Source organism: Schistocerca piceifrons, chromosome X, assembly GCF_021461385.2.
Source record: "Schistocerca piceifrons isolate TAMUIC-IGC-003096 chromosome X, iqSchPice1.1, whole genome shotgun sequence".
Lineage (NCBI taxonomy): Eukaryota > Metazoa > Arthropoda > Insecta > Orthoptera > Acrididae > Schistocerca > Schistocerca piceifrons.
The window spans coordinates 13,533,918-13,554,552 of record NC_060149.1 but is presented as its reverse complement, the minus strand read 5'-3'; the positions used below and the strand labels follow the sequence as shown (position 1 = coordinate 13,554,552).

Sequence of the window (20,635 nt, the reverse complement as noted above, 5' to 3'; positions counted from 1 at the left end):
TCCTTTGATGTACCGACAACAGCCGGAAAACTGCGCGGCGCGGCGCAGCGCGGTTCGCCGTCCACACTGAGCGCGCACAGCCGTTTTGCGCAGCGCGGCGCGCTCAGTGTGGACCCGCCCTTATGCGTTTCTTTAGCCGACTGTAAGGGCGCGTGACGTCCTTTACATAAGACCGCCAGCTACAGCAATTTGCTTTAAAATGCTGAGTTCTTCACATATTTTACTTTTGGCCAAAGGTAGACGAAGGAGCCGGTGTATTATGGAGGTGGAGGAGGCCTTTTTGTACCTGGGAGGATAGTAGAAACTGGCACTGATCTTTACAAGAAGGTTTTCTGATAATCGAAAACTTATTTGTTGTGAACTTTCCTAATAGTAAAGTCAAGGTAGTTAATGTAGGTTTCTTTTTCAACTTCAGTAGTAAAAGATACTTTTGGATGCATGCTACGTATTGCTTGGGCAAATGCGTTGACCTCACTGGTGTCGCCATCTATAAGTAATAAATCTTTTGCGGGAAAAATGAAGAGCCTATAACGAACAATGCGAACTAGGTATTGAACTTCATTTCTGCCAAACAACTCCACCTGAAAATTAATGTTTATTAAATGCATTTCTTTGCAACAATACGACAGAATTTGCTTTATGCACGGGAAAAATTCTAAGTATATACAGCCGACTAATGGGTTTAAATATTTTCCATATGGCAAAAGGCAGAACAGAAAGGCCACGGACATTTTGGTATCACTAAATCCCTGAAAATATTGGGTGTTCCTTACGTACACAAGCAATGTTTCTAGCTCTGCAAAGGAACCAGCACACCTGCTGGCACGTGACGAATTGGTTTTAAACTAGTACGAACTAGCATAATTATGAATGGCCTTGGAAATAAGTCCGAGAAAATAGCACTTCTGACTGGTGTGTCTGTAGCATCTACTAATAAAACAGCTGCACAAATTGGAAGCTTGAAAAGTAGGAGAAGTTCATCAACTGACAATCAGATATTTTTGCTTCACTCCAGTACTGCAACTGGCTTTTTCTGTCTGTGTAAGATGGAGAAGTTGAAATGTTCTTTTTTTTCTGACGAAGTGTTGCTGCATTTATTAGGGTATGTGAACTCTAGTGGCGTAGCGTGATTGTAAAGGTTGGGGAGACTCTGGAGTTATTATAGGGAGACAAAATAGTACAATAAACAATAATTTAAACAAATGAAACAAAATGCATCAAATAAAACAACAACAGCTACTACTAAAACTACCACCGCCACTGATAATAATAAAATAATAGTAATGAAATAATAACACTAATAAAATAATAATAACTAACTTGTTCAAGAAACGATGACAAATTTGTAGAATTCCAGCAGCAAGGGAAGAAATACTTAATATTTTCTTGTACACAAGTGCAATGCGCCTGTCTTTTCTTTCCACGAATAAGTCTATAACTCGGTCTACAAAGATCTGATCACTGGATAGCTCTCCAAGTAGTGTCTTTTCTATTGCTAACGTGCTCAAACACGACAGTCGGATGTTGGACATTGAATTCTTTAAATAATTCTTCACTCGTTTAAGAGCATTCATGCTTCGTTCACTGCTTGCTGTAGTTGCGGATAGGGTCAAAACCAAACGCAGGAACTTCGTTGTTTCTTCGTAAACGGTGTCCAAATCATTGTTGGCAATGTACTTTAAGACGATTCTTGGAGACAAGTGTTCTTTCTCATCAGCGTTTATGTTACATAGTTCATTTTCAAGTTGATCTTGTCGGAAAAAAGGGTACTGTTCTAATAACTGAAGCAGTTTCAACTTTGGGAATTCTTTTTGATAGTTCGGGAAACAGTTTTCGTTCAAAAGTTCAACAAACTGAATTGGGGAAAATCTTGAAACCACCTTTCCATCTGAACAATTTGCAAATCCGGTATCTCGTAAGTTAGTGCCCTGAGAGATGTCTTGACTGTCACTGAATGATAATTTGCAATTCAAACACAAGCTGCATTTAATGCATTCATCAACGAATGTTTACGTTCTTAATTGTCGTAAGTTTCTCAAAACAGTTCTTATTTCGTCGTGGCAAGCAGTTATACTGACAGATTTTGACTGAAGAACATTATAGAGATGATCAAAGCACACTCGGTAGAAGCAAAGCAAGTAACAAACGTAGGATCATCCATCCGTCGTTTCATTCCCACAGCACAGCTCAAAGATTCTGGATCCCACTGACAGTGTGTATCATCAAATATGTAATTAAAAACACTATATAGCCCTGAGAAATGACTAGATGTTCTTGAAACTGCCCTGGAACGAAAGTTCCAGCTAGTGTTGCTTGCATGTCGCAGTTCAAATCCTTTCCCAGTTAGCAATACAGTTCGTTTTGATGATTTGCTGAAAAACGAATGGAACGCAGTAAGGTCACTTACAAACATGCGTACTTGTGTGATTTTGGAGGCGTGTAACAGTACCAAATTCAGTTGGTGTGCGTAACAATGAATAAACAGCGCATAGGGACAGAACTGCTTCACCAATTATTGTCCTCTTTCTCTGCCCGCCATTACTGAAGCGCCATCATATGTTTTTCTTTTCCTTTCACCCTCCATTCTTTCAATACTGCATGGATAATGTTTGACAAACCTTCAGCAGTTCTATCTCCAGAATCATCGTAAAATCCAACGAATCTTTCCTTAATTTTGTCTGCATTACAGTACCTGAATATTATACTCATTTGACTCTTGCATGACATGTCTAATGTTTCATCAGCCTGAATCGAAATGAAATTGCAGTTCTGAATTTCAGATTTTATTTTCTCATTAACTACCAGAGTTATCATTTCTATTACATAATTCTGTATATCTGGAGAAGTTCCTTTAAAGGTTGAAGATGAGGACATATGGTCTCGGATTAACTGATCTCCTTGAGGTAGTAAATCCAACAATTCAAGATAGTTTTGTTGCTGGAGGATTCATCTTCTCGATGGCCGCGAAAGGCTAGTTCTTGTTTACAAAGAAATACAATTGCCTGAAAAAGACGAGCCAATACTCTCCTGCTGGATGCAACTTGTTTGTTGTGTTTTATTGCTGTCAGACGAGCAGCTTCAGAAAGGGCGTGCTCAATTCTACTTTTACCCAATAACTGAAATGATTCTTTGTTCTGCAGGTGACGTTTTGATATCCGATGCTTTTGTGCTTTCCTGTCAAAGTTTTTTTATTATACAAATTGCATCATTCCTTTTCACCACCGAACAGAAAACATATATAACAATATAATCTGTTATTAACTGCATTCGCAGTCAGCCAAGCATACTTTTCGAACCAGGCTGTCTAAAAAGTGCGTTTTTGTTTGGCTTCACGTAAAACTACACTGATTGTAGGAGTAGCTCGTTTGTCCTTCAGTTCGTATTTTTCTTCGTACGTTAATGTAGAAAAAGGCGTTTTAATAAATATTCTGTAAGGTTGGCGACACAACGAAAATATGCACAAAAATCACACAAGAATGACTATGAACACAAACTGCGCGACTGATCACTTCCGTGTTAAAAGCCAGCATAGAAGCGGCAGAGACTACTCTCGATACCTGCTAGCCAGTGCAGCGCACCGGCCTTCGTGGAAGAGAGAGAAAAGTGGAGGGGAGCCGAGAATGCCACTAACACTCAGGCGCACACAGCCAGGTAAGGGAAGGGAAAGGAGGCAGAGAGAGAGCAGGCGAGTCTCAAGCAGGCAGATACACCAATACTCAGGGTGCGGCGCGCGGGCTACAAAACTCATGTCTCCACACATTTAGTGCTCTTAGTAGAAAGTTGTTTATAGTTTTTGTTATGAATTACTATTGTATCTTTTTAACGCAGGAATACAGGGGAGACTAAGTCTCAAAGTCTCCCCTCACGCTACGCCACTGGTGAACTCACAGAACGACTGGCATTAAAGTTCTGAAAATCCTCGTCAGTTACATCAAGCAGCTCAACAAGAGGTAAAAACAGGAGACCTGTGTGCAACACTAATTACTGGACTGAACTTTCTGCACCAAACCATATGTTCTGTGAGGTACAAAAATAATATACAGCGACCCCCCCCCCCCCCCCCCCAGGGAACTAATATAATCTGCAAACTTGCCTGAAAATTTATTCTTATTCTCATATAGCGTCAAGCATTCTACCTTACATTATGCTGTCACGCTGTGACTCAATAAATAGTTGTTGGTTTATCATGATAATGTCTTTTGTTGTCTTCAAAGGTAGAACACAAAGGGGTGACGAGTAGAACTTTCATGTGCTCACATTCAGTGACTGTTTTTTCGTGTAACTTCCCCATCTAGACAGCTTCTCGAGCAGCAACAACTTAACCCTACACTGCATACTGTAGCATTTTTGCTACATGTAAGTTATTTGCTCGTAAATCTGTAGTAGACTTGGCCACTGTTTCGATACAGTGCATCGATACGTGGAACTGTTTCAGTGTTTCGGAACGGCTGTAGTTCACTGTTTCGAGTGGTGTTTCATTCCGCCCCTGTCTCGGATAACCGGACCAGATTCGATCTCGAGCCAGACACAGAAACTGTATCGTTGTTTCAAAATAAGGCTGTTTCAGTCCACCTGTGCTTGGAAAGGACTAATTGTATCGAAACAGTGATGTTTCATTCCGCTCTGTGTCGGACGAGATTCGGGCTCGGCACAGGTACTGAAACACAATATACCACTTCGTGAAACACTTTCAAGAGTGTCGAAATCTTTTTGACAAGCAATAGCATGAAGCTTAAGATATCCGAAAATAAAGCTTCGTTTCTAGCTGACTGTCCTATCCCGAAATGGCGTAACATCTGCTTTATAAACACTAACCAAACAATAAAACAACGCATACTATTCACATTCAAAATAATAAATATGTGAAAATCATTCAGTTAAATTACGCTTTTTTTATAACATAAGCTTCTCTGTTCATGTACAGTAATCATATTAAGAAACGCAAGTAAGCCTACAACATTGTGAATAAAAAAAGGCGTAGAGTGACAGTTATTAGACATATATACAAATTTAATGTAGGTATAATTGCAAGCAATCTGTTTGACATATCACTGATAGTGTAATGGTGAACGGGAAGGGCTGGGAAGCATGGTGAATTTATAGTAACGGTTCGAAACACCTTGAAAGACAAAATTTTTTTCTGTTATATTTTGTTATTTAGTCTAACTATTTGGCATTATTTGTAAGGCTATAGTCACTGTGCCTATTATCCACAATGATTCCCTTTGTGTGCATGGAAATTAGCAGGATGGGTATATTACCCATACTAACGGAATGTGGGAATCCCAGTAGCATATCCGTTGTTTCTGCAGTTTGCTCCCACCTCCAGTTCCGTTCGTGGTGGTTCTTCAGTCTTCAGCTATGGCTGTCCTCAGCCAATTGAAAAGTATGAAAGTGACACGACACGAAAGCAGCGCATTTGCTGCATGAAATACGAAACTGCCAAGACGCCTAAATGATAGCTTCATACTTTCTGCGATATGATTAGCGCTCTCGCACCTCATTCGTGTTTATATGGACAGACTTACACAGTAGACATTCAAGATGATAAAATGTGTAGGTTTATTAAATTACAAAACACAAACTGTTTCACTGTTTCGAAACAGCGTATCGAAACATTACACTGAACTGTTTCATTTGTTTCGAAACAGTTTACGTGTTTCAGTTTGCCCAGTTCTAATCTGTAGAATTCCAACAGATGGCAGCAGCACTTGTATCAGTGTGTCCTTGACTTCTGTGAGCTTACGTGTAACACCACAGTCTAATATATACAGTCGCGACACTCTCGCTGAATTTTGTTATACGCCGCGACAACAGCGCCCCAAGCGGTGGAGACCCTACGCTGCTGAATACGGTATTCAGTAAATGTAAACAGTATCGTTTATATTAATTTTAACATGGTTTTTACCAAAGGCAGCGTACGTAGCGCAATCAATTGCAGTAATAATAGGAAGAAGACACCACATTTGTCCGAGAGGTATGAACAATCACATTATACCGCTCTTTATTTACGATTTTTTTCTAAACTTGCGGTTTGTTCTAAAATGTATTGAATTACTGAATTTGTTTTTCTTTTTTAGGAGCAAGAAATGGTTAATAAATAGTAGAAGACAGGTCCTGCTGCAAAAAGATTTTCTTTATTTCCACAATAACGTGAAGTTTTGTGCGTTACATTTCGAGTCAAACCAGTTCATGAGCGCGGAAAAGAAGACATTGGTATGGAATGCAGTTCCTACGTTATTTGACGTGCCGAATAAGCCACAACTAGTGACGATGAAGAGAAAGTTGTCGTACAAACGTGAAAGTGTTACTGCAAAAACAATAAAACTGTCTCCTGACACAGAAGAAACTGCTACCACAAGTGTTACTACACGAGAGAGACACATAAAATCACTAACAACGGAATCTGCAACACAGACATCTTTTGAAGATGAAATGCTTAGATTACGTGAAATTATTCGTGTGTTGGAGAATCGTGTAAAATCTAAAAATGTGCAAATCATTAGACTTCGTACAAAATTATTACATGACAAGGAAAGTGCCCATCGTAAGAATAGACTGCAACCACGTCACAGGACAAGTACAAAAGGACAAGCTCATTTTAAAAAGTATTGGTTCCAAGTACTTGAAAAAAAGATGCTCTCGATTTATTGATAATCTAAATCAGTATACCACTGAATGGAAAACGTGTGCTAGATAGAAAGATGAAACTAAATTATTTGCCCGTAATTTGTTGTATTATAGTACTGAGGCATACAGTTTTTTATCACACTGTTTTAGCCTTCCATCAGTACGTACCCTACAAAGGTATGTGGAAGATATGCAATTAAATTGTGGGATAAATAATAACATATTTCATCTTTTAAAGCAGAAAGTGCAGCAATTACCAGAAACTGATATAATTGTTAATCTGTCTATGGATGAGATGTCACTAATGGAAAATCTGATATATGACAGCTCTATGGATCGTGTTATTGGATTTGAAGACATGGGTTTCATACGTACATCTGTGGTTGCAATACTGCATTAGTTATAATGATTAACGGCATATTCTAAAATTTTAAACAGCCATTTGTATATTATTTCTCCAAAGGACCAGTAGGCGCCTGACGCGCACATTTTTTGAAGTTATCAAAAAACTCACAGAGACTGGTTTGGTTGTAAAAACATGTGACTGACCAAGGCTCGAATTTTGTGGAGTGGAGGAACAGAGTGGGTATCACACCAGTTAATCCATGCTTAGTACACTAAGGGAGTAAGATCTACTTTTTTATGACACCCCACACTTGATAAAAAGCATACGTAATAATTTATTCAGGTATAACATTATCCACACAACAGATGAAGGGTGGATTGGCACTGCTTCATGGAAGGACATTTGTCAGTTGTACTCAAGTGATTGTGAAAGGAAGTACAAGTTGGCCCCCAAGCTCACTGTAAGAGCTGTCCAACCGCCAGCATTTTCAAAAATGAAGGTAAGCACTGCAGTTCGTGTGTTTAGTCATACAGTGGCAACAGGGTTACTTGTTGCACCATATCATCATCTGCTACTGCAGATTTTTGCCAAAAAGTAAACGATATTTTTGACATATTTAATGCATATAGTGTTGAAGGGCCTGCATCCTTAAGCAACTGCATTGCAAGTGCCTCAAGACATTTGGAAATATTAAATAAAATGAAGCCATGGATACCATCATGGAAATTTGTAGACATTTCCCATCAACATCTACAAATTTTTCATCTGGGATGAAGTGTGTTAAAGGACTTCTGGGTAACATAAGCGCTTTGAACATGTTTGTTGATGATGTTTCGGGTGGAACCAAGCTATATTTATTAACACACAAAATTAATCAAGAACCACTGGAAAACGTTTTCTGTGATAAGGCACAAAGGTGGTTTTTGTAGCAACCCATCACCACGGCAGTTTTGGGCTGCATTCAATAATTGTGCTTTAAGCAAATTAATGAACACACACAGTGTAGCTACCTCCAATTGTGTGGGGATCAACTGGGGTCAGACAATAGTGACACGAGTTCAGTGATCAGACTACCAAATGTGGAAGTCCAAATAAACCTCGGAGAGGCAAACAGCGTGAGATACGTGTTTGGTTATGTATTAAAGAAACTGCTTACAATTCATGACTGTTATAAATGTGGGACGGTACTTGTAGATGGCAACCAAGAATTAGATGCAAATGACAAGGTTTATTGTCATTTTAAAGGTTATGAAGGCAACTTTGGAAGCCTATTTATTTGTACAGAAGATGTCAAAGAATTTTTAACTCATTGTGAGAGTAAGATGACTTTTACTTTTGATGAATATGCTCAAATAAGTAATTGTGGTGCTTTCTTTGTGAACATGTTGATGGACATCCCCAATTTTCCACCTGGGTGCTGTGCTGAAACCAAGCTGCTGTTAATAAGGAATCAAGACAGTCTGTAGGAGCAAGAGAAGAAATAAAGTGATGAAGCTGGCTCATTTGGGTTGCTAAAGTGTTACGGACTGACTGATTCATTTAATTTTATTTTCGGTAAATGTATCAATGGGATATAATAAAGTTTTAAAACAGTCATGCTTTTTATTGAGAAAACATGATACCACAAAGAATAAGATGGAAATTGTATTTTTGGAAACAGGCTTCCTGCAAAACAGAACGTAATGAAAAGTGATCTCTCTCTTCATTTTTACACAAGGAAGAGTATCTATATACTTCATATGTGGGATATACAGTGTGTATTCTCTTACTTTTGGTGGAATAAGTGTGACTGTATGCTACTTCTTATTTCTTCAAGAATATGTTGCAGCTTATGTCACTTCATTCAATAGTTTGTGCTCTGTTTACTTATATTTCACAATCACTTATGTGTCTCGCTGTTCTCCTAACACTTGTGACGCAAAAATATACTAACTATTTTGTAAATTACGTACAAAACGAATTAAAAACAAACATTATTTTAACGTCGCATCTGCTGTCAGAGGAAGGCAAGCTTTCTGGCTGCTAGTGTCGCTTGAACTGTCAAATGGTAACAACTTTCAAAGCAGTGAGTGTCTCGACTATATTAGACTGTGGTAACACTGTTGTTCCTGAAATCTCTGCTGTATTGTTCGTTGTATCTTTGACAAATGTGTTCTGTGATCTGTAATAGCGGATGTCTACTGATATTGAATTAGTGTCTGCATTTACGAAGCAAATACGAAATTTTGAAGTCTTCAAAAATCATTTTTCTACAGAAAAGGTATGGAATTATAGATATCAATGTTGAATCTGTTTTCTTTAGGTTCTATTGGGGAAAATACATCAAAATATAAGTGTAGCATTTTTGCTACAACATGCAACAAGGGTATTTTTTACTGTGTACAGTAATTGCCAGATTCATTTATTTGTAGTTGTTTCTTACATAGAAAATTGCTATTTGAATCTAAATAAAAGCTTTCGTTGCTTTTGGAAGTAGTAATGGATGTAAATTATTTTTATTTTAGAGGCACAGACGTACAATTCATTGACGACAAAGGTTGGAAAAAAAAGAGGAGGATGATATTCTTGCCATCCTTGAGAAATCATCTTCACTTCCAGAATACATCTCATCATCAGATGACTCAATTGCTGACCCAACTGTAAACATAGACACAATAGTTGACAATACTAAGGAGTACTGTCCAAGAGACTCTGAATCTGAAAACTGTAATAATGACACTTCACACGTCTCCACAGTTCCAGAACCAGATTCCTTGCCTCATATGCCTAACATGAATGATAAATCTGAATCATTAAGAAAAAAGCTGAGAAGATATCATGTAACATGGAAGCTGCGTAGTTTTGATTTTCCAGTTGATAAAAAAATATTCAAGGGGAACCTCCATCTACCAGATGAAGTTTGTGCTTTGGAAATACCATTTCAGTTCTTCAAATATATGTTTACAGATGGGTTACTGAATCACATTGCAGAACAAACAATATTATACAGTGTTCAAATAGATACAACAAAGCCATATAATACGAACTCTGAAGATCTTTCAAAATTCATAGGAATCTGGGCATGTCTGCAAGAAACACTAGGCTGTATTGGAACCCAGCCGTGGGGGTTATCTGTGATACGTGAAACGTCAGTGAATAAATTTGAGGAATTGAGGCAGTTTTTGCATTTCAGTGACAGCACCAAGGAAATTCCTCATGATCAGCCAAACTGTGATAAGCTGCATAAAATTCGTCCAGTCGTAGAGTCACTAAAGAAGCAGTTTTCCACAATACCACTTGAAGATAATCTTGCAGTAGATGAGCAGATGTGTGCAACAAAATCAAGGCACCATCTAAAAAATTATATGCCTGATAAGCCACACAAATGTGATTAAAAAATTTTCATGTGTGGTATATCTGGCTTCACTTATGATTTTGAAGTTTATACTGGACAGGAAAATCTTCCAGCACACCGCTTGCAAGATGAACCGGACTTAGGTGCCAGTAGCAATGTGGTTGTCAGATTAGCACGATCTATTCCAAAGCATGTGGGTCATAAGTTGTACTTTGACAACTACTACACATCATTACCTCTAATGACATACTTGGCTTCTCAAGGAATTTTGTCTCTGGGAACTGTTAAGAGAAATAGAATTCCAGACTGTAAACTTCCAATGGATGATGATTTGCAAAAGGAGTCAAGGTGAACATCTGTGGTGTATGTGACAAACTTAAGTGGAACAGATGTATCCTCTTTAGTACGGAAAGACAATAAATGTCTAACACTACTGTCAACATATGCAGGGGAACTACCAAGGTGTGCAGCCGAAAGGTACAGTCGCAAGAAGAAACAGAGAGAAGTGATATGTGCTCCTTATGTGATACAGGAATATAACAAAACATATGGGGGTTGTGGACCTTCATGTCTGCTTGGACGCTAAAAAATGGTAATGATGAGCAAAAAAATTGTACTTCAGACTATTTTATCATCTAATAGATGTTGCAATCATCAATGCCTGGATTCTCTACAAGCATGTTGCAAAGCAAAATACAGGTTTAAAAATACTTAAATTGTTTGAATTTCGGATGGACGTTGGGAGAGAGTCTGCAAAGTAGGGGGAACACAAGGAAAGCGAGGTAAACCAACATCCAGTCCTCAGAATGAAGCGAAAAGGTATTCTGTTGCAGCTCAGCCAACAATTGATGTACTGAGAGATAGTGTTGCTCATTGGCCAAAAGTGATGGAAAAGCGTCAACGTTGTAAGCATGCCAGCTGCAAGGCATTTACGGTAGTCCAGTGTGAAAACTGTGGAGTAGCTCTGTGTGTGAAGAACATTGATTGCTTCAAAATTTATCACATTGAATAAAGGTATTTTTTTTTTTTACAAGGTTTGTTTCTAAATATTTCATGGTGACTGAAAGTTTTGCAAAAATGTGACCTTTTTCTATATTGTGCTGGATTACATCTCAGAAGCTATGAAATATTGATTGTACAGTTTGTTAAATGATGCTAATCTAACCCATTTCATGTCATACTGCATGATGTAGTGTTTCTGCACATTTTTTGTATTGTACCCATAATGCAATAATAAATGAAAATTTGAGAAATCTTTAAAGCTATAATTCATTTTTTTTTTGCTCAAAATTACTGAAATAATTTTTTACCATGATTTAATAACTAAAAATAAATTATTCATGCAGTGTAGGATTAATATGACAATTTTGATAAAGCTCATGGCTATCTGGACTGTTCAGGCTCCACTGTCTCAGATGTACCCGCCACCATTTCCATTGTACGACGATTCTGCTGAAAATTCGGAAACTTATGAGCAACGGCTCCACCTGCACTTCGTCGCATCTAGAGCAACAGATGCAGACACTTGCGAGGCTTTGTTTTTGTCTTTGATACCTCTGCTCATGTACCAATTGTTGGAACCAGCCCCCCCCCCCCCCCCCTCTCTCTCTCTCTCTCTCTCTCTCTCTCTCTCTCTCTCTCTCTATGCCATGTGTAGTTTGTCGTCTTCTAATCCTTGAAAGTGCACCCATGTCACTGTCACAAGCAGCCACACCAGCCTTACTGGGCTTGCGCGGCGGAGCTGCAGGGTTTCAGCCGTAAGTGTGCACTTTCTTACTAAAGCCTCTCAGGAATCCTATGCTGACTCCACGGTTAGAGATGCCATTACCTGACTAGAATCCTATAAAGATGGTTGCCAGAGAGCCCTTTCGTGTGAGGATCCATCCTTGGACGAAGTTTTAAAAATTACAGTCCTTTGAAGGGATGGGGGAGGCGGGGCATCGTTATCGTTCGTAGTGAACTAAATCAGCACATAGCTACAGGCTCTCCGAGTGGAGAGGAAGTCAACACCGTGCAAACCAGGAAACCTGGCTGCAATGGACAACATGATAGCAGCAACGATGACAGTGTGCAGCACTTCTGTCATGCCCCTTGTGCTTTGTGCAAAATGAGACAGCAGCATGCCCCAGACTTTGTCTGTCATGCCAAAAATGTCACAAGAAGGGTCACATTGCATCAGTTTGCCATTCTCAGCCTTCCTCAGAACAAATGGATGTTGACATCCATTCAACTTCATCATTGTCAACAGGTTAGAATAAGCTTGTTATTGAAGTGTCTGCTCTGGAGAAACAACTGTCTTTGCAACTAGAAACTGGAGCAGCTTTTTGTAGACTCTCAAATGCACACACGACTGGGCTTCCCACCGTTGGCTCCTGACAAACACAGTATCGTAAGCTACAATAAACAACATATTACTGTTCACGATCAGTTTTTACTGCCACCACTGTTTACAAACCTGTAGTCCTGCCTGTTACCTTTATGGTTGTTAACAATCCTCTTACTGAGAATTTGTTTGGGTTAGACGCTTTTGAATTTTCTATTACTGACACTGTTCCTCTTGTATAGGATCAGGTTCCCGATCAAGATCTCGATTCATTCTGAATTCTCAGGTTTGTTTCCTAACAAATTAGGATGTGCGAACAACTTCACAGCAAATATTACACTTAAACCTTCAGTGGCCTCTACGTGTGTCCTTATGTGACCATATGAAGACCGAATTGGACTGGCTGATGCCGCTAGGTGTTGTTCGACCAATTCCAACGAGTGAGTGAGCTACGCTATTGGTGACTGTCAAAAAAACTGTCAAGTCAGTTCCAACTGTGCGGAGACTTTAAAGTTACTGAAAATGCACAGTCTGATATTGACAATCGCATTGATTAATTACTTACAAAATTGGCTGGGTACCAATTCTTTTTCAAAATCGACTTGGCTGAAGCCTCCCAGCAGATGCCATTAGATGACAAAACAAATATCAACATTTAATGTTTGGGGTGGCTAGTGCCCCAGTTATTTTCCAGTGTCTTTTGAAGCACCTTGCAGTGGAGGTTCCTTGCTGCATCACCCATCTTGTATTGTAGTAACAGGAACTACAACAGAACAACACTTAATTAACCTGTTCTCTTTTTACTGGTTTGCAAACTGCAGTCCTTAGTGTAATCTTATGAAATTACAATTTTTTCAACCCTCTACTGTGTATATTCGAACCCTGGAACAGTATGTCACTGCTATTATGGTTTTGCCTCCTCCGACCAATTTGTGGGAACTACAGGCATTCCTTGATAAACCAGCATACTATCGCAGGTTTCTTCTGGGTGCAACTACTACGGCTCATCATTTGCAGCTGTTGCTTCATAAAAGTGTTCCTTTTCAGTGGTCGCTGGCCTGTACCTGGTGTTGCCTTGCCAACTTCCAACCTAGTAAACATTTAGTTGTGGCCAGGGGTGCTTCTGGGGTGGTTCTGGCCCATCGTCATATGGATGGCTCAAAGCAATGTATAGATTTTGTGTCTAAAATGTTCAATGCAGCTCAGCAGCACTGTTCACAAGTCTAAAAACAAGCCCTTGTGATAGTTGATACCATATGAAAATTTCATATATTTTATAAGGTAAAAAGTCCCACTTAGTCACAGATCATAGACCTCGTTTCACCCATCCACTGCTTTACCTAACAAAGATGCTTATTGCTTTCAACACTGGGCCTCATCTTTGTCAGTATACAGTTATGAGACCCATTTCTACCCTACATTACAGCACCCAAACGTGGATGTTCCATCTCAGCTGCCCACCAGTGCTGATCCATGTTTCATTGGGGAGACATTGTGTTTTCAACTTTGAACAAAAGAGGGATAGACTGTCGATGCTTTCCGTATTAACAGCTCCAGGACTGCATCTGCATTAGCTGCAGATCCAGTGCTTTAACAAGTTGGCACGATACGACAAGGGTGGCCTAACGGTCCACCTGGCTGGGCACCCGGCCTGTTGTGGTTGTGGAACTTCTGTGCCTTCTGTAATGTCTTCTGTGTTCCGTGGTGTCATTCTGTTGTCAACGGAAAGGGGTACTCTCCATGTTGTGATTACAGCAACACTGCATAGGGAGGTTCTCAACTTGTTACATCAACATCACTGGGTTGCCTCTCACAATAAAAAATTGAGACATCAGCATGTCTTCTGGCCTGGTACTGATTGCGAGGTGGAATGCCTGCTGCAACGATTCAAATCAACAGGCAGCACTGCACACTATTTTTTACCCTCTGGCCAGGGCCCATACTACCTTAGGAAAAAAAATCCATATAGAGTTTGGACCTTTTTTAGACACTTTTTGGTTGTTGATGTCTTTTCCAAATTTCCTTATGTTGTTTGTTGTCCCTCTACTACAGCAGGTGCGACAGTCAAGGTGCTGTTAAGCATTTTTTTCTATTTAAAGCATACCTTACACAATGGTTTTAAACAATCGTCTTCTATTTTTGGCTCAATACTTTCAAAATTTCTACTAGTGCAATGGCATCCACCACATTACGGTACTTCCTTTTCATCCGCATCCAATGGCAAGGTCAAACATATCGTGTGGACTTTCAAAATGCAAATGCATAAATATGTTGCAGAATTTCTGGCAGAAGAGGACATTACATCCTTTCTCAGTTCTTACAAAAGGACTCCAACCAGGAGCAGGAGCTTGGGCGAAATCTTGCACGGCCAGTATACCTTCTCCTGCTGCTGCCTGCAGTGGCACCAATGTCTTCACGGTTTGCGCCCCCAAATCTGATCTGGGCCCTGTAACGTAACATGGGGGAGGAACCCGCATGTGTCTACACTTCTGCCCCTACTCACTGGTTTGGGCCCAGGACAACTGCTTCAGACACTACGGATATGTCACCATCAGCGTGTCATCGAGGAGCTGGCATGTGATCACTCTCCCCTCACCCCCCCCCCCCCCCCCTCCCAAGGAAAGAGTAGTAATCAAACAGCTCTGAGCACTATGGTACTTAACTGCTGAGGTCATCAGTCCCCTAGAACTTAGAACTACTTAAACCTAACTAACCTAAGGACATCACACACATCCATGACCGGGGCAGGATTCGAACCTGCAACCGCAGCGGTCACGCAGCTCCAGACTGTAGCGCCTAGAACTGCTTGGCCACCCAGCCGTCGAAAGAGTAGTAATCCACACATTACTACACCTCCACTGACACTATCATGCCACACATCACATATATGGCTATTGCACTGATGGTCAACCAGAGGCTGATTACGGTAGACGGTGCCTCAATTACCTGTGGCCGACAGCAATTGGCTCCTGATAACTGACTGCTCTTTTGTACATGTCACTAGTCTGTATTGTTCTACTTATGTTATGCTCTCATGCTGTGACCTAATAAATAGTTGGTGGTTTCTCACAACCATGTCTTATTGTGGTCTGAGTTGGAACAATATGCTCTTATCTTTAAGACTTAATACTGCCATACAGTAACCCCTTTAAATGTTGACTGTCATCTGGCTGCCAGCAGCCACAGCAGGCAGCTTTGTTGCACTGGCAGTGGCCTTGTAGCTGTCAATATGTTCAGCAGTGCACCATTGTCCTGCAGGACAGCAGTGCTATGGAGTTTGGTGTAGTATGTACTACTAACAATCAATTGTTCATTGAGTTCAATAGCATTTCCTCTTTCAGGCTACAAGGAATAGTGCATCGCAGGACACAAAATTGCAGAACTAGGGGTTTCAAGAAGTAAAGGGTACAGCGATCAGTCACAAACAACGTTTATTGCAAATTCAGATTTCAGTCACTGTGTGGCCATCTTCAGTACAGTAAATATAAGTAAAAACATTAAAACCACATGTACACATACAGTCCCAACTGGAGTAGTCTAGTTCTCACCTGGTGCCTGGGATTGAGCATTTAGAAAATAGCAAAGCTGAAAGGCTGTCTGCATGCTACTTTTCTGAGCATCTGTGAACAAGTTTAAGGATAGTGAAATCACAAGTAGCTGAGAAGTTGTACCACATAAACACATCATAACTCAACACACAATCTTAACAGCATGACAGGTGGCATATCTGGCAACAGATGACAACAGAGTACAATACTGCTGCTGCTGCTGCTGCAGCAGCAGCAGCAAAGTGTTTCCGAACTCACCAATCACAGCACATTGTTGATCATGGGTCTCCACAGCAGACAACCTTTACATGTTACCATGCTGACCCAATGAAATAGTCAATTACAACTGCAGTGGGCACTAAGTCATGGAGGTTTAAAATGGACCAACAGAAACATGTCACATAGCCAGAGAAATCACATTTCTTGTTACACCATGTAGATGGCCACTTTCAGAAATATTGATATCTAGGTAACCAGCTGCTCGAAACACACACTGCATGGACACAAGCTGGTGGGGGGGCAGTAATATGCTGCGGTGCACACTCAGGCAGTATTATGCTGTGGTGCACATTCGGCTCAGCTTTAAAGGGAAGTGTGGTAGTAATCGAAGATACCATGATGGCTGTAGACCTCTTGGACATTGTTGCAGACTACTTGCATCCCTTCAGGATTGGTGTCTGGCCTGACAGCAATCATGTCTACCAGCACACGATAACTGTCCGCGTTACAAGACAGAACAATGCTACAGTAATATAATTGCGTAGGCTTCCGCAGCCTGAGTCAGTTGACATAAGTTTTCTGGGTATGGTACCGCGTCATAACGTATAAAACTATTGCTGCTGGAGACAAACCAACGTTTCAGCTACAGTTGCAGCAGCCTTCTTCTGGGCCTATATGTGCAACAGTATACCCAGAAGGAGGCCGCTGCAACCATGGCCGAAATGTTGGTTTTTCGCCAGCAGCAGTAGTTTTATACATTATGACATGGTACCATACCCAGAAAACTTATGTTGAATGTTACAGTACTTTGAGGAGCACAATAGCAAATTCATGTTGATGTCTTTAACCACCAAATTCGACTGATCTGAACTGCACGGAACACACATGCTACACTATCATGCACTCGCTCCTTGGTCACTAACGACTGGCCCATAATTGATAATAATTGCATTACCTGTGAGAAAACATCTGGTGTCACATACATCCAGAAACCTATATCAAGCACTTGTGGAGTTCATGTCAGCACAATTATTTTCGCAAAGCATTCCTAAGGTGGACACCAATGTTGTACTGAGCAGGTGGTTGCAATGTCGAATTAATTTTCTGCTTTTTTATTATATATAGATAGTGTCGGAAGTCCCATGCGGCTTTTCGCGGATGATGCTGTAGTATACAGAGAAGTTGCAGCATTAGAAAATTGTAGCGAAATGCAGGAAGATCTGCAGCAGATAGGCACTTGGTGCAGGGAGTGGCAACTGACCCTTAACATAGACAAATGTAATGTATTGCGGATACATAGAAAGAAGGATCCTTTATTGTATGATTATATGATAGCGGAACAAACACTGGTAGCAGTTACTTCTGTAAAATATCTGGGAGTATGCGTGCGGAACGATTTGAAGTGGAACGATCATATAAAATTGATTGTTGGTAAGGCGGGTACCAGGTTGAGATTCATTGGGAGAGTCCTTAGAAAATGTAGTCCATCAACAAAGGAGGTGGCTTACAAAACACTCGTTCGACCTATACTTGAGTATTGCTCATCAGTGTGGGATCCGTACCAGATCGGGTTGACGGAGGAGATAGAGAAGATCCAAAGAAGAGCGGCGCGTTTCGTCACAGGGTTATTTGGTAACCGTGATAGCGTTACGAAGATGTTTAACAAACTCAAGTGGCAGACTCTGCAAGAGAGGCGCTCTGCATCGCGGTTTAGCTTGCTCGCCAGGTTGCTAGGTGCTTTGTGAAAAAAGGTTTTTCCTCTAGAATATGAATCTGTATTTGCCCCACCACCATTGTCTGGCATTTTCTACCTACAATTTCTGTTTCATAAGGTACAATAATTGCTTGTACCGAAAGTTAACAATATTGCTTCTGCTGTAGGATTCCTGCTGGATGAACTATCAATGTTGTATTTCTGTTTGTGTCCATCTGATATAATCAGGATGTTTTCAATTCAGCCCTGATTTTACTACACATATGATCCCAGAAATTTGCTCTCTATTGTCCCCGTCCCTAGTACGTGGCAGTGCCTTCTATGAACTTGCCTGTCCAGCACATTTCATTAGTGAGTTTTTAGGGCTCTTAAGTGGTGGCCACTACATTTAAAAACAGAACTAAGAAGTCAGATGTATGCTGTTCTTGCTATACAATGACCATTGTTCATTTAATTTTTTTTTATTTACCCACAAATTCTCATCATAGCAACAATTCCATTGTGTCCAAATCTTACAAAGTAAATATTCAAAAGCCAAGATTAAGGAAATTACACTAGAAATACTATTTAAACCATTATTTACAGTCTGCTTGATATTTTCCACTTCTTCTATCTGCTTATCCCAGAGCTCACTGTATGATTTAGGTAATAGATCATTATAATTTATAACAAATTTTGTTGCAGTGAAGAATGCACCTCTCCCACTTGCTCCACTTTCAGCTCTCTATTGAGAATATCCACTATTGAGAATATTCACTCGTAATTCCCTTTATTTGTGTCTTTCACAAATATTACTCCTTTAGTAGCATGATTATCTGATGTATGTACTTCCCCACTCTTGATAATACATACATTTTGTATGCAAGCAGTCTGCTTTGTAATGAAGTGGTAAATGATGTACATGCCTTTCATGTATGCCTCTACAGAAGTGTGGATGTTTCTTAGAAATACATTAAATAATTTCAGTGAAAACTGAATTGTTTTGCCTTTTATAAACCACAGTTCACCTCTTTATTTTTATATACCTCAGCAGAATAATGGTACTCTTGATTTCTTGCCACTGCATTTAAGAAAATTCACTGCATTTTCTTAAAAGTTGGTTAAAAAGCATATGGTTCCACCATTGTGGGAGTAATTATCTAATATCCGCTTCAGTTCTCTATTGAGTACCCTTGAAGTTGTCCTTTGTGGCCGAATGGATTCTTTCCACATCAAACAACAAATTTGGGGGTAGGTACTATAAAGTAAATAATTTTTTAGAATTATAATCTTTTTTTCTACAGCCCTTTTCTGCCTAACACAAGAACAATATTAAGTCCACCTCTTTTCAGAAGTCTCGTCCAACTGAGAAAATCCTATAATCATTTTCATGGTGCCAAGATATTAGCTCCAAGCAAAAAGAAATCACATCTGTGTCACTTATGTGTCACATCAGGTACTAGGATCTTTGATTGGCAATGCAGAACACAATGCCTTTGGGGAGAAAAAATTTTTTACTGAATGTTTTAGCAAAACACTTAGTGAACTATAATTGTAAAATGTGTATTAGGATGACAGTCTGTGTTTCACATTTGTTGTTTCATCATAGTTATTCCTCTTCACATTGGTGCACATAAATTTGAGGTATGAAAGCAGAAGTGCTTACTGCTGCTACTTTAGTATGCAGCTGAGTGAGATGTGACTGTAATATGTGAAGAGATGTAGCTGCTTCTTGAAGTTGTACCTGATATCTGAAAAGCTGTTGGTTTGTCAAGTTCAGATCTCTACTTACACTTGTGAGGGTGCTGTATGCAAACTCCGATATATTATTATGGAATGAAATGTTACGTTCACCTGAAACAGCAAATTTTCACGTAATGTGCTGCAAACTGTATTCCACTCAATTTCACAAAATTAATTTTTTTTTACAATCAATCAATATTTGACTCTTCAGAATTCATCTTTACGTAATTATAATATTACCGGCCGCATTTCCTTCAACCTGAAATCAAATATTCAACTGAAATATTCTACATTCACAAAATTGTTTTTGTTACAACTGGTATTTTGCACAATCTTTTGAGTCTACAGTCATAGTAATAAAACTTATCGAATATACCATTGCAATGGTTAACATGAAATTATAGAATATTTGAGAAAAATGGCATTTTACATCTGTACCAAGTTTCTTTACGAACGCAGATGGTGTCATTTAAATGTTGTTACATGATGAGAATAAGTAAGTACACTGGAAGTGGACCCTATTCACAACTCACACATCATTTTAAAAATGTTGAAGGATAACCAATACATTTTAAGTGATAAAAACTGTTGTCCATGGGGTAAGCATTTTACAGTTAAGAGTTTCCATCTAGACATTTTAAAATACAGAACAAAGATCAAAAAATAAACAAAAATAGAAGCCAGGTTACGTTCACAATAAATTTTACTTTTCTCATAAAATGTTGGTTTGCTTGGAAAACGTTTTGCTTTCCTTTCCTTCTGTTCATTCTCAAAATATGTACATTCTGTTGTATAATTT

The 20,635-nt window shown here is 39.5% G+C and overlaps 2 protein-coding genes across 5 annotated transcripts in view; one reads left to right on the top strand and one right to left on the bottom strand.

Moving 5' to 3' along the window:
• Positions 1-20,635, bottom strand: part of LOC124723225 (mucin-5AC-like) — an 81,258-nt gene that overhangs the window by 16,139 nt on the left and 44,484 nt on the right. The window contains exon 4 of one of the 4 annotated variants that reach the window (XR_007006546.1): positions 16,048-16,253. The exons of 2 other annotated variants lie outside the window; for them this stretch is intronic. The gene's annotated coding sequence lies outside the window, so the exon portion shown is untranslated. Of the gene's footprint in view, positions 1-16,047; positions 16,254-18,040; positions 19,948-20,635 lie in introns of those variants that run through there. One more of the 4 variants, XR_007006547.1, reaches the window with a different exon arrangement.
• On the top strand, positions 5,837-6,780 carry LOC124723226. The gene is made up of 2 exons (XM_047248416.1): positions 5,837-5,977; positions 6,081-6,780. The coding sequence occupies exons 1-2, from the start codon at positions 5,898-5,900 to the stop codon at positions 6,652-6,654; spliced, it is 654 nt and encodes a 217-aa protein (XP_047104372.1). The 5' UTR covers positions 5,837-5,897; the 3' UTR covers positions 6,655-6,780.